Here is a 13,700-nt window from a genome sequence, read left to right as displayed (position 1 = left end):
GCTTGTAGCCTTGTACGTGATGACGCTATGACGTTCTCTGGCGCCCAGGTGAATTCAATTAAACCATAATTGAGATAAAATGATTCTCGAGGAGCAAGTACCCCTGGATAACATCTAATAGTTGTAAAGTGACTGCAAAAGTGATCTTCAAATTGCACCATGAGTGATTCCGAACACATGAAAGTAAGTAAGGAATGTTGATATAATGACAGTTTTTAGTTCAGTCAAAATGGCAAGGACGTAGCCTACTTAGCTTTCTACTTAATGTTGTGTTTGCTAGCAGTTTAATGCAGTAGAACTTATTACATAATGTGGTGAACGTAATTTTTTTTTTCTTCTGGGCCCTAAATATCACATTGCAGTATTAGGAACGACCATATAACTGTCATGTAGAAGTTTAGAATTTAAATTAAAACTAATAATATAACGATAAGTCATAGTACTGATTTGTTTGGCCGACGAAATGTGTTGCTAGCTTGTAGTTTTGCCCTGACCAACCAATAAAAGTGGGACGTCATGACTGGGCCTGCGAGTTTGAAATGTGGCGGGAGTTTTTTCCTTTTTTGATTTATATTTTTTCGAATATTTGTATATATGTATATTATTTTTTGGTATGTATCGTTGATTGTTCACCTTTGTCTGTTAATGGAAAAAAATTAATAAATTATAAAGTATGGCGGCAATAATGTCTGTTACGTCCATGTTGGTGCTGGCAAAGCGTGGACTTGGTTTCACAATACATGTCCTGAAGGTTAGGTTTCAATAATGTGGCTACACCATCCCGCTGTGTTGTCAACAGGTGGTTGAATCCGAAGCTTGCCAGCAGCCAGAGTGGCCTGAAAATGGAGGCGAGTGGAGTGAAGAGGAGGGCGAGAGCAGCATGGACTGTGGCCTCTTGCAGGCCATGGCGGAGGACGACGAGGACATCAATGTCCACAACGAGGAGACTTTCGGCATGGGTCTGTTGAGGCTTTATTTTGGGATACAACGATCAAATGTTAATCTCAACAGAGAGGTTTCTTTCCTAAAAAGTATGTTTGCTGTAATCCAAATAGAAATTTGATTAAATTACGAGGAAATACTTGATTAAATTAAAAGTGGCTTGCACTAGGTAACTTTTCAACCTTTATAAAAAATTTTCATAACATTTGTGATGTTTACCGATGACTAGTTGAATGACACCTTTTATATCTTCGTGGAGTCTGTATCTCTTTCACCGGCGCTAATTTGAGGAGGGTGGCAGGAACCCTGCCACATAAAAAATCTACAAATGTGCTGACTGCTTTATGACATTCCTCACTTGCCCTTTTCCCCATTCATTATAAAGAGGGAAGTCTATGTGAACGCTTTCACGCGAATTATGCAAAGATGGCAGAGCAACAAAATACAAGTTTTGTTTGAGAAGAGGGGGGGTGGCTACTGTGAGAGATTGTGTCAATGGCAAATCTCTGAACCAGGATATACAAAATAAAAATTGGCCCGGCTTTCACTTGCTGGTGTGACGTTGGGTTGGGGGGTTAGCCACACTAAGCCACACGGTTGCTAACCGTCATATGCTGTTTAGCCACAACTGGATTCATTACCTTATTACTTTTCATCCTTCACACAGCCGCTGGAAACAGAAATGTTGTTTCATCCATCTGCTGGCGATTGATTTTTGATTGATTGATGACTTTGCGACACTGTGCGGGTGTGTACAGGTCCTCATGGGAAAAGCAGCGCTGGTCCTCACGGGAAACGCAGTCTGAAGGCAAAACACTATGTGTTTGTCGCTAAAATCGACCAAAACTGAAAAGCTACCAAATGTAGCTATGTTTTGACTGAAATGAGATCAGTATATTTTGTAAAAAAGAAAAAAAAATGGCAGTGCCGTCAATGGCAGTTTTAAAATATGACTTTGTACACACCCCAGGTCAATTCTGATCAAGTTATCAGGCAAAAAAAAAAAAAAAAAGTTGGCTCCGGTGGTGGGAAATCCTCAAAAATTGCGTGACAGCTGAGACTTCCCGATGGGACTTTAACCCCTTCAGACCTAAGCGTGCTGCTGAAGGACATTAGATATTCGCGTCTCTAAACCAATAAATACACAGAACTTGGTAGCTATTGCCACTTCTGGGAGATGATTGGATGAAATTTTACCAGTCGAAATCAAATAATGAGGTTGGCACGCCCTCTTTGCTATTTTTGGCACTTTGAAAATGGCTGACCAAACACGACTTCAAAAAGGATAACGTAACATGCTCATTTGTCATTAAAAACACACGAACATTAAAAATGACCACTGAAAGCATGAAATATCCCTGACGACAAAAACTGCACTTTGTTCTCGTGTTTGAGTAGAGTAAAAATCTTTTTTTTTTTTTTTTTTTTTTTCCTACCAACTTCCATAAGCAGATTTTCAGGGGGGGGGGCATGAGGGCCAGGTCCCCCTGGTGGCCGAATAGTGTCATTGAATGTATTTCACTTCCCTATACAGTATATTATAAAATTTTTAAAAATCCGGTAAAATAGTGTCTATAAAACTTGTAAAGCAATAAAATAACAAAAATGAATGAATGAAATGAACAATTAAAATTTTTTTTTTTTATAATGGGTCAAAATTATTTTTCAAAAAGATCGTGTGACTTGCACCTTAGATGGTCATTTGCTTTGCTTGGCCAAAAGCACCGAAGAGGCAAAATGTATATGCGTCATTTTTTTTCATACCTAAGCTTTCAAAAGAACAACTACTGAGCAAGGATTGAAAATGTGGACCATGAAATGCTAGAGACCCCCGCCAAAATGGTGAGCAGAGTTTAAATTTGCCCCGCCAAAGGCGCTAATTGTATAACAGAGCTACCACCGGTGTCTTGCCAAAGTATTTACCCCCGTCACAAGTTGTGTCCCCTGGCCGCGGAAGTGCAGCACACCCATATTAGTTATGAGTTATGTTGACTTAAAACAATAATTGAAGCCAAAAAAGAAGCAGTTATATATTTTGGACATCAACATTCATTAAACTGGAGAAATTCCATACAGGACTTGAATTACAGTAATTAGTTATAAAACTGTGAAACATGGACTTTTTTACATTCAGTGTGTTATACAACGGAAGAAAGTTTTTATTTTTTTATTTTTATTTTTTATGGATGTGCCATTTTTTAAAACCTCGTAGTCAGCTACATCACCAAAACATGGAAATCAAGCAAATCAGGGCAGCGCAGTGGCTCCGCCCAGGGGATACAATTTTTGACTGAGGTAACTACGTTGGCACGACAGCGTCATGCGTACCATATTGAATGGATATCTTGGCGAAAAGTATAGCCTAAGCAGCCTGATTTGGAAATCTCAAGAATGATGGGAAACACTCATTTTCAACTTATTATAAATATTCTTATAAGTTAATTTTATTGCTGACACTGCGTTTCGGGGTCATCAACACGTTGTGCGCCCCCCCGCCCCAAAAGTCAAACTCCGCCTATGCCAACTTCCACAGCATATATGCTGAGCACTGCAGAAAAGATTTAACCCCCCCTAAGTCTTGAAAACATGATGCACAAATGATTTTCATGTTTTTGTGTCCTCTATCAAAGTAAACATTTATGAAAGCGCTCCTATTTGTTTCCATTAGACGTCAATGAACAGGAGACTGCGGATAGCCCCAATAGTCTCCTCCAGTTCCAGGACCTACCGCCGCGTCCTCAGACGCCACCGCCGGAACTCCAACCATCGTCGCCTCCGGGCTCACCCTCGCCTCCTCGACGGATACCCCAGTACATGCGACGAGGGCAAAGGAGAGTGCCAGGCAGGGGTCAGATTTTTGAAGACCCCGCCGTGATGAGGATTGTGGAGGGGCGCCCAAGTCTAAAGGTGGCTTTTTTTGGATTTTGTCCTTTTTGCTGGCTAATTAATATTTTATGTTTCTTCAGAGTCAGGATAGTGCCATCGTGGATTGCGGGAAGATCATGTTTCACCCTACATTTGACGACGTAAGTGTCTTTTTGTAGTTTTTATTTTTCGAGGTTTTCATTTTTTTGTTCCCTCAGTGGGTGGCGCCGTCTTACAGAAAAACCAGAAGGCTCTCTGGATCCATACTCCAGGTATTATTTTAGATTATAAGCAGGGGTATAAAACTCAATTCATCATGGGCAAGGTTTTAAATACCGTATTGGCCCAAATACGTATGAGACGGCCCTGATTATAAGACGACCCCCTCTTTTTCCAAGACTCAAGTTTGGAAAGACTTTTTGAACACAATTTTTATACAGAAAATAATTACAGTGCATCTGAAACAAATGATTATAACAATATATTTGAGAGAAAAAGCATGTTATTTTGCCTCATTCAAATCTTAATATCTGAACATTTAAATATGTATTGTAAACTGAAGTGCAATCACATTCGTAAACGAATGGCTTCTGGTTTTTGAAATGTAAATCAATTTTTTTTTTTTTTTTTTTTTTTTTTTTTTTTTTTAACAATTTTTGACTGGTGTAACTACATTGGCACATCACCGGCGGGCGTACCATATTCAATGGATGACGATCTTGGTGAAAAGTATTGCCTAAGCGGCCTGATTTAATATTCCCCTCAAGAATAATAGGAAACAAAAAACACGCATTGTCAACTTATTATTGTAAATATTCTTGTAATTCTATTGCTGACACTGCGTTTCGGGAACATCGTGTTGTGCCCCCCCTCCCCCCGCCCCAAAAGTCAAACTCCGCCTATGACTTCGTTGCTTCGTTGTTTTTATATCCCTCATTATAAGTCTCAAGGTTTTCAAAACTTGTCCTATCTGGTTTTGTCTTAGGATAGCGCTATAGTGTGTGTGATTGAGGGCCACGCAGACAGAGGGCAGCACCTGACCGCTGACTTCCTAGAGCCTGCTTCCTGCTTCAGGGGGCGGAGAGGAGCGGAGCCCAGGGGTCCCTACTCGAGGCAGCACTTTGGCCCCAGAGGCCCGTCACCGGCAGAGAACTCTTTTTGGATGCCGGGTCCCGCTTTCTCACGGCAACCGCTAACGCCAAGGCAGCACTTCAATCAGGTCTGCTCGGGTCTGTTTCAGACAATTTCACATGAATGGTCCAAATTTACAAATGACTTTTCATCAATCAGATAGGAGGATTCGGTTATCCCTCCATCCGACCGTGCCCGGCCGCCCCCAAAATGATGCACCTTCAATTCGGCCCCAACTCGCCTAGGCCGTCCCACTTCTACAGCCCCTCGTCCAATCCGGTGCAACACTTCAGGTTGCGTAATCTAAGATCTGTTTGGATTTTTAAAAATCCAGTCTTTTAAATGACGACGGTCCAATTTTCAGATACCCCGGCCCAGTCACGCAGCTCCATCCGCAACATAAACGTTTACTTAACCAGAAACCCCGTACGTTCCAGAGGTGGGTCGTCTTGCTTCCTTGAGTCTAATGGTGGTTGTAATTGGTTCTAATGGGGAATTTGTAGAAAAACAGATGGTCAAGATCCTTACTGCAATCTAATGACTGCCAAGGAGAAGGAATGGATCATCCGGCTGCAGATGATCCAGCTGCAAAGCGACAATCCGTTCCTTGACGATTACTACTACCAGGTAGTGAACTTCATTTTGGTCTTTGTCCTTTGTTTTTTTTTTTTTTACTCATGTTATTTGATGGCATAGGAGTACTACAGACGACTGGAAGCCAAGCTGGCAGAAGAGGAGCTGGGCATCAGGAGTAAGAGGGAGACCCCCAAACTGACAACCCCTTACATCACAAAAACAGACGCGTACACACCAGGTCAGCCAACACTATTTACAGTGCTTTTGATTAGTGTAATTTCTCACGTGAGGGAGGGAGACGGGGCATGAAGTCTTCCGGGATATGCCATTTTGGTTTCCTGAAAAGGGAAAATAAGGGGGAGAGGTTGGGGGGGCTTTAGCCATGCCATCAGTTGTCACTGGTTCTGTAGGTGGAAATGGGAAAACGAGGGTGGATGGGAGTAAAAATTATTTCATGAATGCCATTAGTTGGCCCTTTTTCTACTATTAACTGCCAGATAATATTGGCCGATAAACTAAAAAAATATATCTGATGATATCGACATCGGTTTGTCATTATTGGTTTTGGGCCAATATGCATGTTGCCTTTATTATCTTCATCGGTATCATTGACAGTTACAAGATGTGATATGATTATCAAGTCCCGTCCCTGCAGCCAAGGACACAATCAAAACATGGTAGAGTAGGTATTGCACATTGAATTAGGAGTTGTTGTTTTTTTTTTGTCTTCAAATTATTAATTGGCCATAACACTTAGGTAAAGTTGTCTTTAAAGTGAATGTAGAAGCATTCTGCCTTTGTGTAAGAGCTGGTCACAGCGTAGCACAGCAGTGATGCCAATTGTCCATTAGAAGTCTCCAAACTACAATACTTGTTATGTGAGCAGACCATTTGCATTCATGGTGCAAAAATTAAATGAACAATAAATGGAAAAAAATAAATAATTATAAACTCAGGACTTATTCCCTGTACTGAAGCTGTGTGCCTTTGTTTTGAGCCAAAAGCACTGCCAGCCTTGTGTGATATGACCGTGCAAACTTGACACTTGCACTTGGTCCAAAAACTGATGTTGGCACTATTTCGATTTCAACAAATAGTAATGCAATATAGGCAGTTTTTCTATAACTTCAGTTGAAGTTCTTATTTTCCACAGCATGTTAATTGGAAAACCTTGAAGTTGTTACATTTACCTTGCCTGGCACGGCCAGACTGTTCTCCCTGTATTTTTCAAACACTGAGAGAAAAGTCTGGGAACCATCCCATTAACGGCCTCTTGAGCAGGTACAAAATCAATCGACAAATCATTCATTTGTTTGCGTGACGTGTTCTTAACGAGCAATGTCACTCTTGCGCGTCGGAAGTCGTCTTCACAACAACACAGAAGGTGAACAGGAGAGCCGAGAATGTTCCAATCCACGGTAAAATCAGTTTTAAATTACCAAAAACACATCGACACGAGTCATTAAGTCTCTCGCGCTAGCCATGTCGAATAAACTCCGCTCTCCTCGTATGTTTCCTTTCGCGCGCAAGTCCCTCATCCTGCCCTCGTCGTTTTACTAACGTCACGTCTGCCCGTCGCTGATTGGTCCACTCCGCTGTCTGTTTGCTTTGGCTTGCTCCGCCCTGGAGATTGTATCCGCTGAATGGTGGCCAGACTCAGTAGCTGGAACAGCGGTGAGTCTGGTGTACCAGCCAAACATTTACCATTAAAGTATCCAGTGGGGCATCACAATACAATTGGCCATAATATGTTAAGTCAACGACTGTGTATCTGATATCGTTATCGTAATTTTGGAGTTGGACCGTATCGGGTTATGTTAAAAACTTATTATCGCACCACCAGAGGTTGCGCTAGACATTTTCGTTGTCTGTCATTTTGACTGACATGGTCATAAAAATTCGGTCATAATCTATTTTTACCCGTCACTTAAATTTTTAAAATGATAATGATGACATATTCAATAGTATTTAGTTTTCATTCATTTTTAATATTGTAATGCTTGCTTGGCGGCGAAAAATTAGACACGGAAGTCGTATTTTTCTCCCTCTTTACTCTGCTTACCGCCAACAACACCAACAAAACAACTCCGCCCCCAAAGAAAAAGAGGCAACTATATAGACCCCAATCACCAACGTCACACAATGATCTTGATTGTGGTTGTCAGCCCAAAATCTTCTAAATATATATTAACTTACCAGATATAAAATGACTACTACATAGTCTGTGGTGATCGTTTGGTGCCCAGATTTCTTGTCGAATTACAGCAGTCCATCTCGCTCTCATCCTCGGGTCTCTCAGAATACGGTAGAACTTCAAGTTTCTCGGTCTATCTTTTCTGTTACTGCAACCAACCGCCACACACGCCTTCACCATTTTGATTATTAATGTTAACGAGCAGAAAAACACGCCGTAATAGGAGGCATGTACGTAGCGGTAATGTGTAAACATGACGAGCTGACACATCAATATGGCGGCTCCAGTCAGGGGGGCGGAGTTGTGACGTCATGTGATTGGGGTCTATACACAGGCGGCAATCTAATCCACCAATTGGATGACGCGCTGGCACACCGGGTGCACCAATAAGAACCTCGCGTTGATGTGTCAATCACGGTGCCGCCGCCAGACCCCGGTGACGCTACAATATTCTGACAGAATAGCCAACGACGTCATGCATTAAGAGAGACAATAGCTAATTAATATGCTCACTCGCCACCCTGTGGTCTGGGGTGTGAATTGCAACCTGTCAAAATGACGGAAGGACTTCAGTTTTTTCCGTCACCGTTTTAAAAAAAACGGTCAACGACGGAAAATATTCGGTTTACGCGACCCCTGCGGACAACACACAATTTGTGTGTTTGTGAAACTATCTGCAATTGGGCATGATGAGCATTAAATTAGTTTAAAATTGCATTAAATGAGACGCCTGTAAAAAACCTGAAAAGGATAAACAAAAAATCAGGCCACCCCATCATTCTGCGCTCTGGTTCCTAAAGTGGAAATGGGAAAATAACAAATTCCAGACACGTCATCATTCGGTACTTCAATTCTTTAGGTGGAAAAGGGAAGATGGCTACCAATTGTGGGGGGTGGGGGGGGGGGGGGGGCACTTCAGCGCGTAGAACTAAAGATATGACTCAAACTCGAGTCTAACCTCCCAGTTTGATGTCGATGACTGTCAATAGCGTTGACTGAAATGACATTTTGCCTTTTGCAGTTGTGCACATTGAAGGCTCCCTGGGTCAAGTGGCGGTGTCCACTTGCTACTCTCCTCGTCACGCCATCAGCGCGGTTCATGCGGTCCAAGCGCAGGGTCCCCCCGAGGTGACTTTGGCTTGCACCTTTTTAAAACTCTTTCCCTCCCTGATAACCACTTTCTGCGACAGCCGCTGGAGCAGAAAGACACCAGACGGCAGCGACTGGAGCTTCTTAGTGAGATTGAAAAGGTGCGGCAGTGTTGTCGTTTCTTCTCCCTAGTTTTCATTTTGAATTCTTTGTCCACGCAGCTGTATATAGTCTTGTTAGATGTAGAAGAGATGAATAGGACCAAAACCTCAGGTTTGTCGGAGTCTGAAGAGAGGAGGTTGATGGAAACGAGACAGAGGAAAGTGGAGCACATCTACAGCAAAATGCAGCACTACGACGTCCTGTGAGTTGGCCATGTGCTCGAAATGGATAAATCTTTTGTCATCTATTTGTAATTTTTGTTCCAAATTTAGCGATTCAGAAGAGGATTTTCTGCCTTTTCTGGTGGTCTCCAAAGGCAAAAAACTCCTCGCCCGCATTATGCCGTTTGTGAAGCGCGATCCAGCCTTAAACATCCTGCGGATCATCACCTCCAACCTTCCCACACTGATGAGCAGAGACGCGGACGAGGTCAGGTAGTTCACAGAATCGTATTTTGAGCATTTTTCCAAGTTTACCTTGACCCTCGTTTGTGTTTTAGGACCTTTCGGTTCTCTACCCTCCACTTCGAAATGTGATCGAAGGCTTGACCTTCAGTCAGCTGATCGGAATCCTACGAGTTCTGACCTCATCGGACATCCTGTCCACCAACGAGTGTCTGGCGCTGGTGTGCCAGAATAAGGTCTAGGGACTTATCGCTTACTGTTATGTGCGGTGCGAGACTATTCACAGCTTTTCTTCTTTCAGTTCGGTCTCTCGTTACTGTACGCTTTGCTGTCACATGGAGAAAAGTTGTTGTCCTCTGGTGTTCCGCTGGAGCCCGGCATCGGTGACTTTGAGACATGGTACCATTTTCAGTTTCTCTCCCTGAAAGATTCGTTCCGATAAGCCTGGGTCAATATGATTGGGGAAATATTTCACATCGATTTAGCTGTGAACTATACAATCGATTTAAAGGTGGCTGAAATGCAACCTTACTGCCGTTTATTAAACTACACATTAGGTAAAAGAATATATAAGAAAATGAGATGTACTGTGCATTAAACTATGAAATGCTAATGAAAATTAGCATTGTTGCATTATTTAACTTGATGAACACTAGGCATCTACGCTGACAAAATGAGTTGTATCAAGTGTTCTACTATTCTTACTGTCAGAGCTCTGATATACCACTGCCTCCTAGTGGCCAAGGTGTACAAAATCAGGCCTATGGCAAAAACTACCGTAAGTAGTGTTAGGAAAATGAAAAATGTGAAGTCTTATCTGAGAAGGGGAATTTAAATTTTTGTCTTTACACATACCTTGTCTTTTAATTTATATTCAATATCGTATTATTGAATTTTTAAATTAATAGCCCTTTAATCCTTTTGCATTTGGGGGGATGGGTCTTAGGGGTACGGCTACACTAGTACGGATAATGGCCTTAAAAGTGTAATTAGTTGGACTATACGGCATGTCGGCTACACTAATGTACCTCCTGGCTTAAGGGGGTGAATCATTTTATGAAAGGCTCCTAAACCGCCTAGTAAAACCAGGCTATCCGTATAATAATTGGGTACAAAGGAAGTGACATCACAGAGCGTGCAATCGCCATTATGGCATCGTAAACCATGGAGGCGAATGTTACAGACGCAGCTTTCCTGTTCTTTTTACAAATTAAAGACCTTGTAAATTTGATGCATGAATCTGTCCGGAGAAGACATCGAACAACGCAGAAAAATTGTACTCCTAAGAGTAGTTTTACGGAGCCATACTTTCACTTGACTAGGTTTGTGACGAAAAAAACACTACTCTTACTCCGCTAATTTATTCTACAATTTATTTATTTTTTGCCAGTGATGCCAAGCGTAACTACCAATTTTGCTAATAAGATGTGACGTCACAACAATAATGAAATGACTCATTACACCGATCTGACGCAAGTTTTCCGCTCTATGATCACGCCAGCCTGTTCAATCACTTGGCGTCTTTAAAACACTGTTAAGAAAAAAAAATTATGTATTTGACATAGAGCGCTGCCCTCAACATGAAAGCGCGGATTTAAACCTTCCTGTTTTTATTTGGCATCGATGACCACGGAAATCGGAGATAAGATCCTTTAAATTTCATAATATCTATGAAGGAACTACAGTGATCCTTCGTTTTCCGCGGTTAATGGGGACCAGAACCCACCACGATAAGTGAAAAACAGCGAAGAATTTAATTTTCGAACCAGCCCTTGCTGGCAACAAAACCACAATTTTCTTCACTTGAAGCACTGGTACGAGGCTGTGGTTCATCTTCGTCACAGTCGGCATCACTGCTACCTTCATTCAACTCTCCTTCAGGAATGAGGCTATCATACAGCGCTTTGGCTGTTGCCCGAATTATGTTTGTGTCGAGAATCACCTTTTCCCAACAGTCTGATATCCACACTGTTCGTGCATTTTCCCTTTTTACAATCGTCTTGTTGCGAGGAGTCACGACTCTTACTGTCCCTGGAAAACTACATTGAGGCTGTCTGTTGGATTTTCGCCTAGTTTTTTAAAAATTTTATTTAATTATTTATTTTTTTATGTAACGAATGGTTGATTCGTTTAGTCCAGACATGTCCAAAGTCCAGCCCGGGGGCCAAATGCGGCCCATGGTCAAATTTCATCCGGCCCCGAGCATCTGTAATAAAATCAATAACGTCTGGCCCCCATACAGACTTAATAAATTAGTCAGCAGTACTCCTACCAGCATATGAAGTAGCTTACACACTAAATGCTACTCCTCATTTACCCACTAAAAGGCAGCAGCACTCTAAGCAACATTAACCCTATGACCCGTTACTCCCAATTTTCTAAAATGGCGACAATCAACAAAAAATAAGTTGACTGCGACGGCTGACGCTATTTTTTAAAGAGTTTAATGTGAGGTAATATTACCAAACAAGACACGCTGACATGTACAACAAGATTACAGGGAAGATATGTAGCGAGAAATTGAAGCAACTTGAAGCTAGTTTAATTTTACAGCAGCTGTATTTCGCAAGAGCCCGAGAGATGAAAGAGAACGCCACAAAGGCTAGTCGCGAGATTGTTTAAATTATTAATTAAAAAAATAATAAAGCAAATGTGACACACCAAATGGTTTGCTAAAATTTGCTTAAATACTTAAAGGACGTCAGCCAAGGTCGGCCCCCCACATTTTTACCACACCAAATCTGGCCCCCTTTGCAAAAAGTTTGGACACCCCTGGTTTAGTCCGTAAAGGCGTGCAACACACATAGCTGTGGCTAACTTTAAGCATGTCCAGTAATTGAACTTTCTCGTGCACGGTCATCATTTTTCTTTTCTTCTTGGGTTCGCTAGAGGATTGAGCAGGCGGAGGACGCTTTGGAGCCATTTTCCTTCGATAGCAGCAAGGTTAAACATCTCTGCCAATCTGCTTACGATATTCCAGAGTGATGCTGGCCAGCGAATCAGAGCGGTGGAATATGAGTTGGGCGGGCTCTCCTTGCCTTCTGTTAAGGAACGGGCAGATTTTACACCATATTTTCTCCATTATTTTAATTTTTTGTGCATGTGTATATATGTGTTTTTTGACTGGCGAAAAAAAATCCGCGATCAACTGAAACCGCAAAATTCGAAGCTCAAAGTAGTGAGAAACCATTTACTCCACTAGAGGGCACTCATGCTCTTTTGACAAATAATGCTTCATTTCTTTTTTTTTTTTTTCTCTCGCCGGACATTTTGTATTTCTTCGGCTTGATGTGGTTATGTAATGGGTTAATGTTCAGTATTGTAACAGTTCATATAGATTGTACTAAGAGGAAAAAAAACATTGTTTCAAAAATAAAATGAAAAATAAGCAGCTACTTATTGAGTATTTTCGCTGGATACTTTTTTACTTGAGTACATTTTTTGGAGGACTTTTACTTGCGTAATATTCAAACTAATGCTACTTGAATAAATTTTTTTGGGCTACTCTAACCACCTCTGGAGGTGACACACGAGGCTGTTCTCCTTTTTGCGCTGGCCTATTCTGTGCAAATGCAGTTGTCCTTTGCAGGAGTGTGACAATTATGAACAGACCTTAAACGTAGTGCAGACAGGTATTATATATTGTCCAAATTACACGGCAAAAAAATTATCCGTCGTAGCCTAAAATACCCTATTTTCATACAGTCCTTAGTTTTTTTTTGTTGTTGCTTTTTTTTGGTTTGGTCTTCACGTTTGCCATTTTGCCTACAGTTTCAAATATTGACCGCTATTTAATTCTCCCCGTCAGGACGGACACAATCTTCCAAGTGGCATTTCAGCTTTCGCAGTGTTCCCTCGTAGAACCGCTCCTCCTGCCCTCCAACCTTCTGCCGCTTTTTTGTCGCTACCTGGACAAGCGCACATTGCACCAGCTCAAAAGCAACATGGAGTAAGTGGACCGCCTTTGGCGTCTATCACCGTAAAACATTGAAACGTGATTTTGTGTTTAGGTCGGCCACTGGAGGTCTGGCGCTCCCGTCCTGAGTCGTAAAGTGGAACTTGCATACAGTATTGTACAGTATTGTAAATATGCTTTTGATTCTTATTATTTCTACCTCACACTTGCGCACATTCAAACTTTTTCCGTTGATATTTTCTTAAATTTTTTTCCTTCGATCTGTTTAAATGACTGTTACAAATCTAAATGTATAGTATTGTATATTTGAACAAATTGTGTAGTAATATTTGATTGTATGGTCAAACCTGTTTTTTTTTGTTGTAAAAAAGGCATAATTTAATGACCTGTTCATTCATTTGGAAACAGGAATGATTATAAT

General features: G+C 41.5%; 1 protein-coding gene across 2 annotated transcripts; it reads left to right on the top strand.

The window, feature by feature from the left end:
* Positions 1-28: 28 nt before the first annotated feature.
* Positions 29-13,700, top strand: patl2 (PAT1 homolog 2). 2 transcript variants are annotated; one of them, XM_057826682.1, is made up of 18 exons: positions 29-183; positions 800-959; positions 3,611-3,849; positions 3,909-3,968; positions 4,026-4,079; positions 4,793-5,026; positions 5,098-5,231; positions 5,303-5,377; positions 5,442-5,565; positions 5,635-5,752; positions 8,730-8,836; positions 8,899-8,958; positions 9,019-9,161; positions 9,232-9,388; positions 9,459-9,599; positions 9,665-9,762; positions 13,172-13,312; positions 13,374-13,700. In XM_057826682.1, the coding sequence occupies exons 1-18, from the start codon at positions 160-162 to the stop codon at positions 13,405-13,407; spliced, it is 2,103 nt and encodes a 700-aa protein (XP_057682665.1). In that variant the 5' UTR covers positions 29-159; the 3' UTR covers positions 13,408-13,700. The 2 variants fall into 2 exon arrangements, with proteins under 2 accessions (XP_057682665.1, XP_057682666.1); XM_057826683.1 differs by lacking the exon at positions 4,026-4,079.

Source organism: Corythoichthys intestinalis, chromosome 21 (genome assembly GCF_030265065.1).
Source record: "Corythoichthys intestinalis isolate RoL2023-P3 chromosome 21, ASM3026506v1, whole genome shotgun sequence".
Classification (NCBI taxonomy): Eukaryota; Metazoa; Chordata; class Actinopteri; order Syngnathiformes; family Syngnathidae; genus Corythoichthys; species Corythoichthys intestinalis.
This window is presented reverse-complemented; position numbering and strand designations above follow the sequence as displayed.

Excerpts from the sequence above, each read along its gene's own strand:
- patl2 (XM_057826682.1), top strand. The coding sequence starts at position 160 with ATGAGTGATTCCGAACACATGAAA. Across the intron at positions 5,566-5,634 it reads TTGACGATTACTACTACCAG|GAGTACTACAGACGACTGGA; the intron begins GTAGTGAACTTC and ends TTGATGGCATAG. Across the intron at positions 8,959-9,018 it reads TTCTTAGTGAGATTGAAAAG|CTGTATATAGTCTTGTTAGA; the intron begins GTGCGGCAGTGT and ends TTGTCCACGCAG.